The sequence below is a fragment of the Bubalus bubalis genome, chromosome 23 (genome assembly GCF_019923935.1).
Source record: "Bubalus bubalis isolate 160015118507 breed Murrah chromosome 23, NDDB_SH_1, whole genome shotgun sequence".
Taxonomy (NCBI): domain Eukaryota; kingdom Metazoa; phylum Chordata; class Mammalia; order Artiodactyla; family Bovidae; genus Bubalus; species Bubalus bubalis.
The window spans coordinates 22,832,453-22,848,824 of record NC_059179.1 but is presented as its reverse complement, the minus strand read 5'-3'; the positions used below and the strand labels follow the sequence as shown (position 1 = coordinate 22,848,824).

The 16,372-nt window shown below is 40.5% G+C and overlaps 1 protein-coding gene across 4 annotated transcripts in view; it reads left to right on the top strand.

The window, feature by feature from the left end:
• ARMH3 (armadillo like helical domain containing 3) overlaps positions 1 to 16,372 on the top strand; it is a 172,901-nt gene that overhangs the window by 127,054 nt on the left and 29,475 nt on the right. For 2 of the 4 annotated variants that reach the window (XM_006053135.3, XM_044935204.1), the window contains exon 24: positions 13,952 to 14,030. In XM_006053135.3, coding sequence (XP_006053197.1) covers positions 13,952 to 14,030 — 79 coding nt within the window. Of the gene's footprint in view, positions 1 to 3,018; positions 3,122 to 13,951; positions 14,031 to 16,372 lie in introns of those variants that run through there. The other 2 variants (XM_044935205.1, XR_006548057.1) reach the window with 2 other exon arrangements.

Below are 16,372 nucleotides of genomic sequence, written 5' to 3'. Positions count from 1 at the left end.
AGTCTCCATCCCTATAAGAAAATATGTCAAAACATTCTTCTCTTCCCTTCCCTGATTAACTCATATTTCCATACTCTGCTCAAGCACCATCTCCCTTCAGGGTGCCTTTTCTAAGTCCCCAGCTTGGTCTAATATCCCTCCTTTGCACGCTCATGATATCTCTCATTGACTCTTTGTCTGTCTAGCTCTTACAGCATTATAATGAGATTGTCTGTCTATGGCATGTCTATTCCACTAATCTATAAGTTCCTTGTTACCTGGGATCAGATTTCATTCACCTCCCCATTGCCTTGCATAGTACCTACACATGGTAGGTATTCACATGTTTGTCAAACAAACTAAACTGTCACGTCATGGTCTGTGCTATCAAACCCTTAGCTTCAGACACTGTAGGATTTTCTAGAACTTTGTAGGGACAGTGTTCCTTCACTAGGTGAAAAAGCAGTCAGTTTGCAGAGTAGGGGAGGTAAAGAAGATAGAAGATTTCTTTCTTTCTTAAATGGTGCATACAGGATAAACAAAGTTCTAGAATCACTTTAACACTAAATCTGTCCTTTTGGTAACATCACTTTTTCAGGAGAGGAAAAGCTTACCACTATTTCTGGTATATTGGAGAGAAAGCAGATAATAACTTCTTTGTGAGCATAAAACAATTATACGCAGCCTCCTGTAGAGAGAGTTTGCCAGAGCCAACCGCCTCGCCCTCCACATGGGCTTCATTTTCTTACTCCGGATTTCGTAGACTCTCCCCCAAAGACCTTCATCTTGTTGCACTATTATGATGAATGTGTGGAGCTGGCTTTCACCCCCTGCTTTACTAGCTATTACTGGAAGTGCTGTCAAAGAATCAGGTCCCAAATTTATCCTCCCATTAAGTCCTCTCCTGGGCAGCTCTGCTTGGTTCTGAGTAGTAATCATCTAGTCTCCTCTCCTTTTCCCACCTCCCACTGCCTTGTAAGGAAACTGCAGGCTCTGTTGCAAACAAAGGGCTACGGTAGAAAGTAAGCCTGTAAATCATTTTTACCACAGCTCTTTGTTTACACTTGTTCTAGGTCTAGAGAGAAGTTCAAATATGTGAGTGCCTGTGTGTGCATGTGCTATAAGACCTCCAGTTTGGGTCACAAACCCATTCCATCTCATTTTCTCAGTAGCTGGTTATGTCTTCTCCCAGCAATGTCTTTGGGAATCTCCTCTTGATAATGAGTTAAAGATTTATAGATCTGTAAACGCAGAGGCCTTATCTACTTGTCTGTATACTGTTAACTACTCCTCCGAGTGACAGACACATGGCCTTTGATGAGTTTTTTAAAATGTGTTATATGATTTTGTAATTTGTCGCCACAAGGACTCTGACAGCCATCCTCTTGTGAGAGTTTCTGTTGAATAGAAGCTCTCTGGGTCTCTAACTTAGTAGACTACCATTTAGTCAGTTTGAGGCTTTTTTTTTTAATCTTCTTTGCAGAAAAAAATAGGGCCAAATGTATATCAGGTACCATTTGTAAATCTAGAATGATTGATAAAACACCAGTTTCCTTTAGCAAACAGTGAATTTTGTTCAACAATAGATAGTGATTAGGTTGTTGAGAAAAATCTGACCCTTTAGATTTGGAGCTAACTCATTAATAAAGCAGATATTAGCAGAGGCTAATAGTAGCCTCTGCTACTATTAACACTGAAGAAGCAATATTCCTCAGTAGTATTTCTTTTCCTGTGGAGAAAGTGTATTGCATTATTGTTGTTGTTCAGTTGCTTAGTCGTGTCCCACTGTTTGCAACCCCATGGACTGCAACACGCCAGGCTTCCATGTTCTTCACCATCTCCCAGGATTTACTCAAACTAATGTTCATTGAGTTGATGATGCCATCCAACCATCTCATCCTTTGTCACCCCCTTCTCCTCTTGCCCTCAATCTTTGCAGTGAAGTTTTAACTTTTCCCCTTTTCAGTGAGAAGAGATACCATCAACTTCACCTAAACAGAATGGTTCGAAACTTTGAGCAGCTTATTTATTCTACTTGATTTACCTGATTACTTCTTAATTTACTCAACTGTCCTATTCTCCTTACTTTACTATCCAGCTCCCCTGCTTTTTCTCCAACACCCATACTTTCTACCTCTCAGGGCTCCTTTCTCTAGCCAACCCCAACACCTGCCTCTACTAGTTATACTCAGGCTTCTTAGCATTAAACCACTTGTACTAGGACTTTCTGAAGGCAGCAGAACACAGCCAGAGCAGGTGAGAGAAGCCTGCTTCTTCAGAGCTGCAAAGAAAGGCAAAGCGCTCCACCACAGTGGGTGGGCCAGCAGTCCGGGCGCGTAGCACCTGCAGGTTCAGAGCTGACAGTGCGCCGTAATAAGATTCATCTCTGTTCACTTAACTGATGTGGGCTTTATGGTAAATGTTCTCTTGCTTAATTACTTTGGCAGAGTCGCTGATTACCTTTCCTGAGGAGTTCTAAAAGATACCCCTGGGATGGAGCATAAACCCCTTTTCATGTCTTTTAATTTCATTCTTTACTTGGAGTAGTTGAAAACCAGTATGTGATCCATATGCCCACGTTCCTCTCTCTGATGACATGAACATTGGGCCCACTCCTTGCTAGTATGGTGTCCATATGGCCCACACTGGACTAACCCAGGAGTCTGGTCAGCCGTCTTCCATTTTTATCCACATGAGATCCCCATTTCTCCCTCTCCACCACTGAAGTATATGCACAGCTCTTCCCACTTAGTTTGGAATCCATGTGCCTGTTTTTCTCTAACTATAGTATGGGATCCACAGAATATTCCCTGCTGTCCCCAGTCTAGCATGTGATTCACTAAATTAATTCCCTGTTTTTGAAGTGATAGGAAAAGAAGCCTAAGTTAGTCAGTTACTAATTTTTTTTTTTTTTTGTCATCCTGTCCCCCATACTCAAAATTATAAGTGTCCTATAAGTTGATTAATTGTGCTGATGGGAATGAGGTATAATTAAAATGTTTCAGGGTTTTGGCACATGTCAGTTTTTTTTTTTTTAAGTTCTCAGGTCACATTCAAGGGATTGGAATGTTTACTGTTAATTAAAAATAGATCACTTCTTGGGGTTTTGAGCTGATCTCCACTGCCTCAGAAGTCCTTGCAGGTATGTATTAGGATTTTCTTGTATCCTGAAATAAGGTAGAAAGTCTGTTAGACTTTTTCACTTGGCCCATTTTGTTCCTTTATAGTCACTAATTTCTGAGAGTGTAGAGGGGCCTTGCTTCTGGAGACAAGAAATCCAGGGCTAAACTACTAATTGCAAAGGGTATCAAAGGTTTGCATCCTGCAGCCCTAGGAACTCTGCCAGCAGCTCCTGGCCTGCTACTAGAACAAAGTAAGGAAATCTGTAGCACAGAATAATGGGATCTGAGCAGGGGGAGGCTTATCTTGTAGGTGTTTTGTCCTAGGAAAGCTTTGGAGCCTCTGTTCATTTATTGAGAGAAAGCTTTGATAAAAAGCAAGCATTTCTAAGGGGCATAGATTAAGTGATATCTTCTACGGAAATGTACATGGTCCGTTTGACTTTTGTGGTTCCTTCATCTCCTGTGGTTCATTTTTCTTCATTTACTTTCATTATGATTGTGGAAAGAGTGAAACAAAGTCAGGCTGGTATCTAAAAAGCAAGAAGGAATTCTGTTTCCCTCTCTTGTCAGTGGTAGAAGAGATAATTTAGCCAAAATGTAAAGCCCATGGTATCTCACTTGGCTTAAATCTATGGTTTGGGGCCACAGTAACTAGAAATTAGCTCATTTTTCAAGCAAAGTAGCTATAACCAATTGCTTAATTTCCAGCAGGTGATGAGGCAGAAACCTACATTGGGTAAAATCATGCATCAAGGTAGAAATCTCAAACTGCCAAAATGCTAGCCATGCACAGCTTCAGAAAATGAGGCAACTGTCCCTCAGGCCATGTACATTTCATACACATTAACTCTTTCTTGTTTCCCTCCAGTTAATGAATTGTGAACTTTCATTTGTCTAATGCAGAGACTAGAAAAATGTCGAGTAGGTGAATAACTTGCCAAGTGTGACACATGTGCTTCTCACCTAGAAATCGAGAGAGATACTGACTTAAATCATTCCCCGTTAAAACCTGAGGGTTACCATGGTGTAGTTTGGGACTACACCATTCACAGTTCCATTTCCTTCAGTCAGTAAGTTTATGGTGGTTTAGTTGCTAAGTCGTGTCTGATTCTTGCAACCCTAATGAGTTTAAGTATACTAATAAATCAAATTCTCTTGGCCAATTTACAGACTTTGGATCATTGAATAAAGCACGTGACTAGATGCATTGGCCAGTAGCTCAACCTTCCTGATGGTTGTCAAAATGTCTTCTATAGTAAGGGTCCATTTTTTCATCTCTGGTCTTGAATGGCCACAGAAACAGCAGTATAAAGAAGGGGATATTTGGCATGAAAGGGTTAAGACCTAGAACATAAAAGGTAAGTTAGAGGAAACAGGTCACTTGCTGAAGTTTTGACTAGTTTCAGAGTGAAAAGGTTAAAAGGTATTCTTATTTGAGGTTTTATTTTGTTTAATGTTAATCAGCAGAATCTCTGAGGCTTGTAATACACTGCTGTTAACAGGCATCAAGGGAAATTGCTTTTTTGTTGTTGTTGAATTGGATGGGCTGAAGATTCATTGACTTCATGGAGAGGGAAGCTTGTTACTGCATGAAATGGGAGTATATGAGGCAATTCTGAAGGTGAAAAGATATGTTAATTTAAAGTTAAATAACCCAGCCTCAGAGGAACCAATTTAATCACTGCTACATACCACTCAATCATACCTTCACCCTTTCTCAGAAGCCAGTCTTGTAACCTGTATGTTTGAAGGTTTCCCAGGTTGAAGCAGGTATGAATATGATGGTTTTCTTGTCCCCTTTCTTTTCTTCCTTGTCTTTTTTTTTTGGCCATGCCATGTGGCCTGTGGGATCTTAGTTCCCCGACCAGGGATCAAAGTCATGTCCCCTGCAGTCCTGCAGTGAAATTGAGGACTCCTAACCCCTGGACCATCAGGGAATTATCTTTAATTCCAGATATCTGGGAATATACTCTGTAGTACAGATCACTGGACTGCTCTTTTGGGTCTAGGAAAACGGAAACTGCTTGAGGGGATAAGTTTTCTTTAGGGCAAGTTATGGTTATATACGGAGAAGGCAATGGCACCCCACTCCAGTACTCTTGCCTGGAAAATCCATGGACAAAGGAGCCTGGTAGGCTGCAGTCCATGGGGTTGCTAAGAGTCAGGAACGACTGAGCGACTTCACTTTCACTTTTCACTTTCATGCATTGGAAAAGGAAATGACAACCCACTCCAGTGTTCTTGCCTGGAAAACCCCAGGGATGGGGAAGCCTGGTGGGCTGCCATCTCTGGGGTCGCACAGAGTCAGACATGACTGAAGCGACTTAGTAGCAGCAACATGGTTATATAGGAAGACACAAAGAAAAGCTTTAGAAAGGAAACCCAACTAGATGAAGAATACTTCTCTGGTACTCAGAGAGGTTGGTGTCTTGCCCAAGGTCTTGCAGCCTAGAAGTAGAGAAATCAGAGTTTTAACTCAGGTCTAATGCCTTTAAAGCTTTGTTTTTTACATTATGTGAATTATGTTGTGCAGGGAAATGATGGCGTTATAACTGGGGCTTCCAAAAGGAAAACTAAGACTTCAGCTTTTTGGTGATGAAGAAAAATAGTATTCCATGTCCAGGATATGGTGGAGGACAGGGAAGCCTGGCATACTGCAGTCTGTGGGTCGCAAAAAGTCAGACACAACTTAGCAACTAAACAACAGTAGTGTGAAGAAAACCATGTAAACAAAGCATGACATACAGGTGTACATGTTTAGCAAGTATTTGAGAATACAGGACTATAGCTTGGTAAGACTAGGCTTGAAATCCAGATGTATCAGGCTTTAGGTATTCACCCATAATCAGACCTTTTAATGTAAATCTGTGGCCTTATAAGAATAGTGTTAGGGTGAAACTTTTAGGAATTTTCCTCATATGTACCTTGTTGCGTATACCAGTTATGTTCCCTCCTTCCTTGGAATCAGAGCTATAGAATCTGCCTGTAAACAACCTTTGCCTGTTTTTCTCCTTTGTGCCTGAAGAATTTACATAGCAGCTTTTAGAGACAGTCTGCTTTCTCAGATGTCTTAGTAAGGAAACAGGCACCATGTTCCGAGCTTCTGGATGAAACTATTATTTAGTTATTGTTTCATAAAAGACCCTTAGAGACTTCTGTCTGTGAAAGGTAGCTGGGATTGTGAGAAATTGCATGTTAGGAGGATTTACTTTAGATTTGCATTGGATATAAAGAAGAACCCACATTTTCTCCTAAGCTACATTGCCTGCATTTTTAAGGTAACATTTCCATGCATTTCCTGGATAAGTTGGGCATTAACTATGTGTCTCAGCCATCATCCATCCAGCACTGGGAAAAAGAAAGCCACTTTGCAGAGTCATGAATCAGAGAGAATAAGTTAAAAATGGACCAAGAAATCCCCAGCCGGTTTGTAGCTCAGCCTTGTTGTTCCATCTGTCCACTTCATTTTGCTTCAGTTTATATAAGTGACCCCTGTCTTCAGCAGTAAGAAGTTGACAGTTGCATTGGAGGGTGGCCCAGATTCTTGCCCTTAAAGGTGCTTTGGGTGCAAATCCATGCCTTACTGTGACTGACTTCAGCAGTTTACCTTTCTATGACATTGTTTCTTCTTCCTTTCCCTTTTTGGAACTTTCCAAGTCAGTAGCATTTAGGAGAGCCAGTACCAGAGTATAACACACTCCCCAACACCTCTCCCAATCCCTACCCCTAAACAAACAAACAAAAATTCAGGCTTACTTTGAGAAGATACTAGGTTATTTTTATAAGAAATGCCAGAAAGCTTTTCCCTGACCTCCTCATATGACTTGAAAGGAAGAGAAAGCTTTACTGTCTTCATTGACAACTTTTGTTCCTTCTTTTGGGGACAGCTGTTCATGTCTGAGTCACCTTTCCTTCCGGGTTGGGGATAAAGCATTTTTATTGTTATTTTCATGCTTTTGGAGAATAGCTGGTGATCATGAACCTCCTTACTTGTGGTGAGATTGGACAAAAACCTTCATAGATTTTAATTTATTCAGTTTTGCTAAAGGCTTGGGAATATATTGGTGAACAAAATAAATTTGGTCCCTGCTTTCATGGTGCATTCAGTTCCAGTGTGAGGAGAACTGATGGTTTGGTAGGAATTTATATTCCCTTTCCCCACTAAGTTCTACCTCCAGACTCCTTCCCCTTTCCTTAGGCCTTATTTCTTTAAATCCTCTTCCTAGTCTTGGATGGATGGCTTTCTCTGAGTAATGTAGGCAGCTCCAGTCATTTCTCAAAAACAAAAAGTAGTCATGAGTGTTGAGACTAGGAGAACCTTCTTTCTCCCCCCTTCAGTCTACCGGTAACATTTTATTCCAAGGAGTTCTGTGTTCAACAGCCAGAAGTTGACATACTTTGACAAATGCAGACCTTTTCATCTGAAGATATCATGCATGTTGCTGGGAATTGAACTTTTCTTATCTCCGGGCAGAGTTGTTCCTCCCTGCACATGTGGCTTGCAGTGTCAATGCCCGTATCTCTGCTCCTTCTTATGACACTGACCACAGAGGCTTCTCTAGAAGCTCCTTAGACTCTATCTGCTCTAATTTATGACAGAGTAGCCCAGTGAGCTCCTTTTCCTCTTGCCACCAGCATCATGGGCATACACAAGCTCTAGGAAAGTTATCTTGGTGAGTGAAACACTCTGGAATCTGTGAATTCTATGTGGAATTGTTTACTAAGGAAAGAAGTTTGCTCAAGAACTGCTGGAGTCGAGGATGCCTTAAGCCGAGGCTGGCGTGCTGCAGTCCACGGGGTCGCAAAGATTCAGACACAACTGGGCGACTGAACAACAATTCCTATGTTATAACTCAGACATTTACGTGTGCAACTTGTTGTTTAATATGCTCACAAGGTAATACAACTATCACCACAATCTACTTTTTAGAATGTTGTCCCCCCAGAAAGGTACTCCATATCCTTTAGCAGTCCATCCCCATTTCTCCTCTAATCCTTCCCTTAGCCCCAGGCAACCACTAATTTATTTTTTGTCTTTATAAATTTATTCTGTCTGTATAAATTTGTCTGTATAAACCTTTCCTGCAAATGGAATAGTATATTATGTGGCCTTTTGTGTCTGGTTTCTTTCACATAACAACTTTTTCAAGATTCATTCACATTTTAGCATTTATCAGTACTTCATTCCTTTTTGTGGGTGAATAATATTTAACTATAGCTATACCACATTTTATCCATTTGAGTTGTTTCTACTTTTTGGATATTATGAATAATGCCACTGTGAACAATTAGGTACAAGTTTTTGTGTGAACATAATGTTTTCATTCTTTTGGGCATGTAAGAATAGAATTTCTGGGTCATAGGGTAACTCTGTATGTACTAACATTTGAGAAACTTCCAAACCACTTTCCAAAGTATCTGTACCATTTTACTATCCCACCAGCAGTGTATAAGAGTTCTAATTTCTTCATGTCCTTGCCAACACTTGTTAACTTTTTTTGGGGTTATTATGATCCTAGTGAGTGTGAAGTGGTATCTCATGGGGGTTTTTCATCAGATACATGATTTGCAAGTATTTCCTCCCATTCTGTGGGTTGTCTTTTCACTTTCTTGGTGGTTATCATTTGCAGCACAGAAGTTTTTAAACTTGACCTACTTTTTTTTTTTTTTTTTTTTGTCACTTGTGCTTTTGTTACCCTAAGGAATCATTGCCTCACCCAAGTTCATGAAGATGTACTCTCATGTGTTCTTCTGAAAGTTTTATGGTTTTTAGATCGTATATTAAATCTGTGTTCCATTTTGAGTTAATTTTTGGGTATAGTATGGGTATAGTATGTGGTTCAGCTTCATCCCTTTGCATGTAGATACTCAGTTGTTCCAGCATCATTTCTTGCAAAGATTCTTCTTTTCCAACTTGATTGTTTTGCTACCTTTGTCAAAGAGAAACCTTAGTCAGTGCATAATGGCTGTTTTCTCATTCATTGTCCACTTACACCTTCCTCTTCTTCCCTATTCCTCCTCTCCTTTCAAGTCTCCTTTTCAAAAATACTTTGTAGCATGAGAGTTTTCCATTGGCAAAGGCTAGGTTTGGTTTGAATACCTGAAAGGCTGATATTAGATGAAAGCCAACCTCAGTGTACAAAAGGAATTCCTTGGCAGTCTAGTGGTTAGGACTCTGCTTTCACTGCTGAAGGGCCTTTTTGGATGAAATAAGTCGTGAGGGAATTAAAATCATACTTTGATCACTCATCTTCTGATAGAAAAAAACTGCCATTTCTTGTCTGGAAACCTAAAATTTTAGACTTCAGCACGTGACAGTTGCTACCTGTTTTGACAGGTTTTGATCAATGAAAATGAGAGAGCTACAATTAGAATGACTTAGTAGTCTCCTCCTCTCCTCCCAGATGTTCAGAAGAAATGATGGTAGATCTTTTTAGAGGTGGTATCAGTGAGAAGGAAAGCCTGAAGAAAAGAGAGATTCCTCCTTCATCCATAAATCTCGTATCTCATTTTTCTCCCACTGAGAGCTGGTCAGGCATGAGTTTAATTCTGGGGGCTATCCCAGGTGGGGAAGCGTGAAATCACAACCCAGGTGAGCCCTGGTAGCCTCCAGACTTCCTGGGGAAGGAGAAGCTAAGTATTTCAGTCACTGCAAAGGTATGTGTCACTCAGTGTGGGCTGACTTAGCCTGATTTTGGTGTTTTGTCATCTCTTTGCTGCCTCAGAACATACTTCCATTTCAACAGTATGAAGTCCTGAGCACTTGAATAAATAGGAAGCTTCCAAACCCTGTCTGAAATGCCTTGCTAAAGAGCATGGAGGGAGAACAGCCAGCATCAGACTGTTTTTCTTACCTCTTAGACCTAGCACCTTGCACCTGGTATCTCCAGAAAATCAGATTAGTACTCAGATTTTACAGATAACAGTCCCAAATAAACAGCAGGAAGAGTAAAGCAGAGGCATATACTGTGTCCTGTGTGGGTCCTGAGTTAGAGATTATTAACTGGATTTACACTGTTTCACCTGTCTCAGGTTTCTAAACAGTCCCTTAAGTTGCCTGGTAGGAGACCTTCATCACTTGCAGAGATCTGAAGCTCTGGGGAGAGAATGTTACAGGTTAGGTTGGAGGATGATTTTATGTTCGTTCCAAAATATAAATTCTCAGACTGACAAATCTATCATACTCTTAGGATAAGTTTGCCTAAACAGCATCAGCATATATGCCCTGCAGTATCAAGCATAGGGCATCCATAGACCCAGCTGATACTTGGCAGATGTAAACAGTTAGAAGGGAAGGAAATAAGTGTACTTTCTGAAGATAGTACCTTCCAATTTTTTTCTCTTTCTCTCCCCCATCTCCTCTCTCCTTTGTTTCTTGCTCTGAGCTCCTTCCCTGTCTTTCTTTCTTCCCTCTTTTTCTTTCTCCTTTCTCTCTCATTTCTTTCTTGCTTCCTTGCTTTCTTTCTTGGCAAGAAAATTCCTCTGATAGGAAGGGAATAGAATTACAACATCCCTATTTGTTCCATTCCCAGGAATTATTTCATTGTCCTTACCTCACCGGCTTCTCTGGATTGCCAACTGGGCCAGTGGCTGGTACCATCCCACCCAGACAGACATTAGGGTTTTTTGGAGTTCTCTGTTCTCCAAACCTAGGCACATCAAAACAAAAATGCAATTCTAGTTCAGCTGAGTCAGGATTTTTTTCAAACACTTTTCAAAAAATTTTTTTACTAAGAAATTTAAAGAAAACCTTTAAAAAAAACCAACCTATAAAAGCATGAAATAGATGTATTTAAAGAATGCAATTTCCGTTTTCCAAAATAACTGAGGTCTGATAGTAAATTGATTTGTCTATTGTATTTCCTTTACTCACTGCCATCACTCTTGGGAGCTGAGTTCTGTGACTCAGACTCTATCCTGGGTTAACTGTAAATTAGTGCTGCTGCTAGGATTGGTGGGATTCTCAGTTCCCTATACCTGACCCCGTCTTCTCATTGGGTTTAGCCTCCCGGTTTTCTTTTCTGTTCCTGGACTGTTGTCATCCCTGCCAGTATCCTCAAATTTTGCTTTCTGAATGATAAAAATATTTGACACCCCCCCCCAACTTGATTACAGTGGATATTTTGGATTTAGACCAAGCCCCACAACCTTATCTTGCAGATAATAACATCTCTACCCTTCTTGACAGTCTCTTGGAAAATAAGTTACCAAAACTTGCCTCTTGTGCCTGACCCATTTCTGTCCTATTTGATTTAGTCATTCATTGAATATTTATTGAGTACCAGCTGTGTGCCAGGCATTGTGCTAGATATTTAACATTGCTTTACTATGTAAATATTGCATGAATCCTCTTAAGATTTAGTTCCCTCTTTCAACAAGCATTTGTTGTATGCCTGCAATGTACTATTCCTAGTTACTGTGCTAAAACAGATATTATTATTCCCATTTTATCCCTCTGGCAAAATATACAGCTTCAAAAAATCATTCAGAAAAACATTGGTCAAACTGGGATTCCACACCATGATTTTCTTTTTAAATTTCTGGCTTATACTTCTGATATTTGGGTTAGATTAAATTCTTTACTATCAGTAAATTATATTAAAAGAATATATTGATTTCTATTATGCTGTCATACACACATTTTAATGAACTTTCAGTTCAGTTCAGTTGCTCAATCGTGTCCGACTCTTTGCAACCCCATGAATTACAGCACTCCAGGCCTCCCTGTCCATCACCAACTCCCGGAGTTCACCCAAACCCATGTCCATCGAGTTGGTGATGCCATCCACCCATCTCATCGTCTGTCATCCCCTTCTCCTCCTGCCCCCAATCCCTCCCAGCATCAGGGTCTTTTCCAATGAGTCAACTCTTCACATGAGGTGGCCAAAGTATTGGAGTTTCAGCTTCAGCATCAGTCCTTCCAATGAACACCCAGAACTGATCTCCTTTAGGATGGACTGGTTGGATCTCCTTGCAGTCCAAGGGACTCTCAAGAGTCTTCTCCAACACCACAGTTCAAAAGCATCAATTTTGGAATAATTTTAAAATTATAGGAAAAAATGCAAAGATAGAGCATAGAGTTTCTATATGCCTCTCAACCTAGTTTCTCCCCTCTTACATTACCATGGTATGTTTATCAATACTAAGAAACAGGCATTGATATGTTACTATTAGCTAAACTCCATATTTTGTTTGGGTTTCAACAGTTTATCATTAATGTCCTCTTTCTGTTCCCGAATCCAATTCAGAGCATCAGGTTGCATTTAGTCATATCTCACCAATGGGCTCCAGTCTATGACTCTTCCTCAAGTTTTGTTTTTTATGACCTTGACAGTCTTGAGGAGTAACTGGCAAGGTATTCTCTAGAATGTACCCCAGTGTGGGTTTGTCTGATGTTTTTCTTGTTCTTAGATTGAGATCATGAATTTCTGAAAGTACACGACAGAGATGAAGTGCCCTTCTTACCAGACCATACCAGGGATTACATGACATTACTGATGATGCTCACCTTCATTACTTGGTTGAAGTAGATTTGCCAAGATTCTTTACTGTCAAGTTACTATTTTTCCCTTTTGCTACTCTATGGAGATAAGTCTAGCTTACTCTCGGTGATAATGGGAACTAAACACCTCATAAAGAGGAGAGTATCTGCACATATTATTTGAAATTGTTCTGTTAGATTTTTCTCTTCTCCCCATTAACCTCTAGTCTAAAACCTGTGTTTTTTAAACTCTTCTTGTTGTTCAGTCGCTAAGTCATGTCCATCTCTTTGCAATCCTGTGAACTGTAACACACCAGGCTTCTCTGTCCATGCTTCTCTGTCCATCACTATCTCCTGGAGTTTGCTCAAACTCATATCCATTGAGTCAGTGGTACCATCCAACCATCTCATCCTCTGTCACCCCATTCTCCTCTTGCCCTCAGTTTTTCCCAGCTTCGGGGTCTTTCCCAGTAAGTCAGCTCTTCACATCAGGTGGCCAAAGTATTGGAGCTTTAGCTTCAGCATCAGCCCTTCCAATGAATATTCAGGGTTGATTTCCTTTAGGATTGGCTGATTTGATCTACTTGCTGTCCAAGGGACTCTGAAGAGTCTTCTCAAGCACCACAGTTTGAAAGCATAAATTCTTTGGTGCTCAGCCTTCTTTATAGTCCAACTCTCAAATCCATACATGACTATTGGTTTTCTACTCTACCAGACAAGAAATCACAAAGGTCTATACTAAAGCGTTGGTTTCAGGGAAATTTATTTCAGATTTCAGAGGTTTTTAAGAGATAGATTTGATATGACTTGGTGACCCTGAAGAGAAAATGTTTGAAAACAACATTCAGATTTTGGTTGAATGGCTGGAAATAAAATTTTGGTTCAAAATATTAACTAACAAATATGACGGTTGTAGGTTTTGGGAAATCTTACGTTCTTCAGAGACTGTATTCAACCCACATGTTGGTCCAGCTTCACTGAATGCCCTGTTCTCCTGAGTAAGAGCAGAGCAAAGTGTTTTTTTTCTGACTGAAACACGAGGGCCGCCTGGTGGACAGCCGCCTGAGCCCTGTTTCTCATCTGAAGGATGCTAGGTTTTGACTTTTGTTTGGTTGTGAGATTTTCCCCTAGTTCATTTACAGAGCAGGCATACTTGATTCTGTTCTCTGTCTAATAAATAATTAAACCTTTCCCATTTTAGAGTAATCACTTCACCCCATGTGACCTCATGTTCATAAGAGGACAGTTAGCTTCTGAGAGTCACACCCATGGTCTCATACTCTAAATCAGAGGGTAACTGATACTTGTTTTTAACTCATTATCTTCTTATTCCATCTGGTACTGTATTAATGTTAATTCTCTGTTTCAGAGCCATCATCAACCACTTTAACCCCAAAATTGAATCCTACGCTGCTGTGAATCACATATCCCAACTGTCGGAGGAGCAGGTAAGCCACTACTTTCCTCAAAGTGGCCCTAGTTGGTGGCCAGCATCAAGTCCTCTAAGATGGCAGAGGGATTCGGTGACTGAGCTTCTAGTGGGAGTGGCAAGAGCCAGGCTGCTTAAGAGGAATTAGTAAGGGATTTGTTGATAGTACTTTAATTAGAATGATGGCTTCTGCTTTTGTGCTATGTGAAGGGTTCATTTAATTATGTAAAAGATAATGTAGGTGAAATTTTGGTGAATTGTTATTTTAGTGTGGGTGATAAGGCATTTCTTTTTTTTTTTAATTTTAGGCAGAGAGTCATTTTGACTTTTGAAAATAAGAAATGAAAACTTAGAAATGGTTGAAACTGCCAGTTAGAAAAACCCTGAGTTCAGCTTACTTTGATGTTGTTTGGCTCCTTAAAATATGAACCCTCCTTGGGACAGATTTGCATTAGAATTGAGTTCTGTGTGCCTTGAACAATTATTTCTGAGCAGGTTTTTCTGTGGTATGAACTGTGGCATATGCAGATAGTGTTGTGTGTTGTTTTCCTTTAGTTTGGCCTGATTTCCTCTTTTCCCAAAGAAAAGAGCCCTCAGCTCTGCATTATATAAAAGTAAGATGGGGCTTTAGTATAACATGGTATCGAACTTGATGTTTCAGAACAAGACTTTGAGTCTTGTTTTCAAAAGCACAAAATGAGACATACATTCATAGGTCTCCCTTCCTTCTCACCCTACTCCCAAGTTGAAGGGCCTGGTTATTCATGAGGTGAGAGTTCAGATATAGTCTCCAAGCCAATTAAAAAAACAACATTGCCTATGCTCTGCTTTCCCTTTTTTGGTGTTTGCATCAGTGTAGCCCTTCTGTGAGCCTCTTGCTGGCAGGGCCAGCTAGCCAGCTGTGGTGTGATTGTGTGTTCAGTGTTCCTAAAAGCTATTCCATTGGCCAAATGAGGCACCAGAGCAAGCCTTTGCCTAACAGACAGCTTCTCAGTATTCCCACCAGTGGCTCTTTCCTCAGCCAGATGGATAGGACTCAATTAGTCTATCAGTTTTCCCTTTGACATATTTATTCTCCTTTGTGAGGCCAGCTGTGGGAATCCATCCTCTTACTTAAACCACTTTGATAAATGGCTTTCATTTTCTTTTTTCCTCTTCTGCCTATGGAGCAGCCCTAAGTCCTGTTCAGGACTTTGATGCCACTGCTCTCTGTGAGGTGCTTCAACATCCTACCTTTTTCCTGTTGAACCGGTTCAGATCAGTTTTGTTATATTGTTTTTATGCAAAAGAAGTCAACATCTTGAGCTTTGTATAGTGAAAGAAAGGGTGACTTTCCTATCACAGTGAGCTCTGTTTAGTCTAAAAGCTTTTTTTTGTTTGTTTTTAAAAAAAAGAGGAAGACACATTTTTTCCCAGTCAGCCACGTGCAGTATTCATCCCCCAGCAGCTTGGGAAGGTCAGGCTGAAATCTTTCTACAGCAGTAGCAGCCACAGACCAATAATAAAAATCCATTCTGGCGCATGAGGCAATCTGGAAAAGGATGATTAGCAAGCACGTGTCCTCACCCCTCCTCCAACTTCTTTCAGAGTTAAATGAAGTGATGAAAGTGCCTCTCAGAAAGCGTCCACAAGCCAGAGATGAGGCAACTTCTATAGAGTGGGAGAAAACACAGCCCTATTTGAAAATGAGGAAAGGGAAGCAGCTCTCAAAGATTTCTTTTCTTAATAAATAATATTGCATATCTGCTGTGTACAAAGAGTGGTGCTGGGTAGCAGGGATCAGTAGTGAATAATCAAGTGTAGTCCTTACTGTCACGGAGTTTGTGTATACTCACCTCTTTTAACAATCCTTTACACTTGGGTAGTGGAGGAAGGGTGATTCTATTCTGGGACCCTTTTCAAAACTGCCCTCAAAATAGTTGTTGCTTCTCTTCCCTAACTGACTCTGAAGGGCAATAAAGGACAGCATTAGAGTACACTTGGTTTTATTCTCAGCACTATCAGGTTAGAAGTATTTTGACTCCTTGTTAATCTCCAGCATGTGTTGGAGCACTTCTCTCCCTTTACTTAATGCTGATATCACTAATGTTAAGTGTATTCACAGCTTCCTAAAGAACTGGGTTTGGGATGCAATAGGCACTGCAGGGACTTCCCTTTCAGTCATGTGGTTAAGACTCCACACTTCCAATGCAGGGGGCACGGGTTTGATTCCTTGTCAGGGAACTAAGATCCCACAGGCCACGTGCCTGCCCCCCAACCCCCCCCCCGCAAAAAAAAAATAAAAATAAAAAAAATGGACCCGCAGTTGTTAGCAGCAAACTAAGTAGAAAGAGGAAATTGGGAATTTAATCCCCAAGTAGA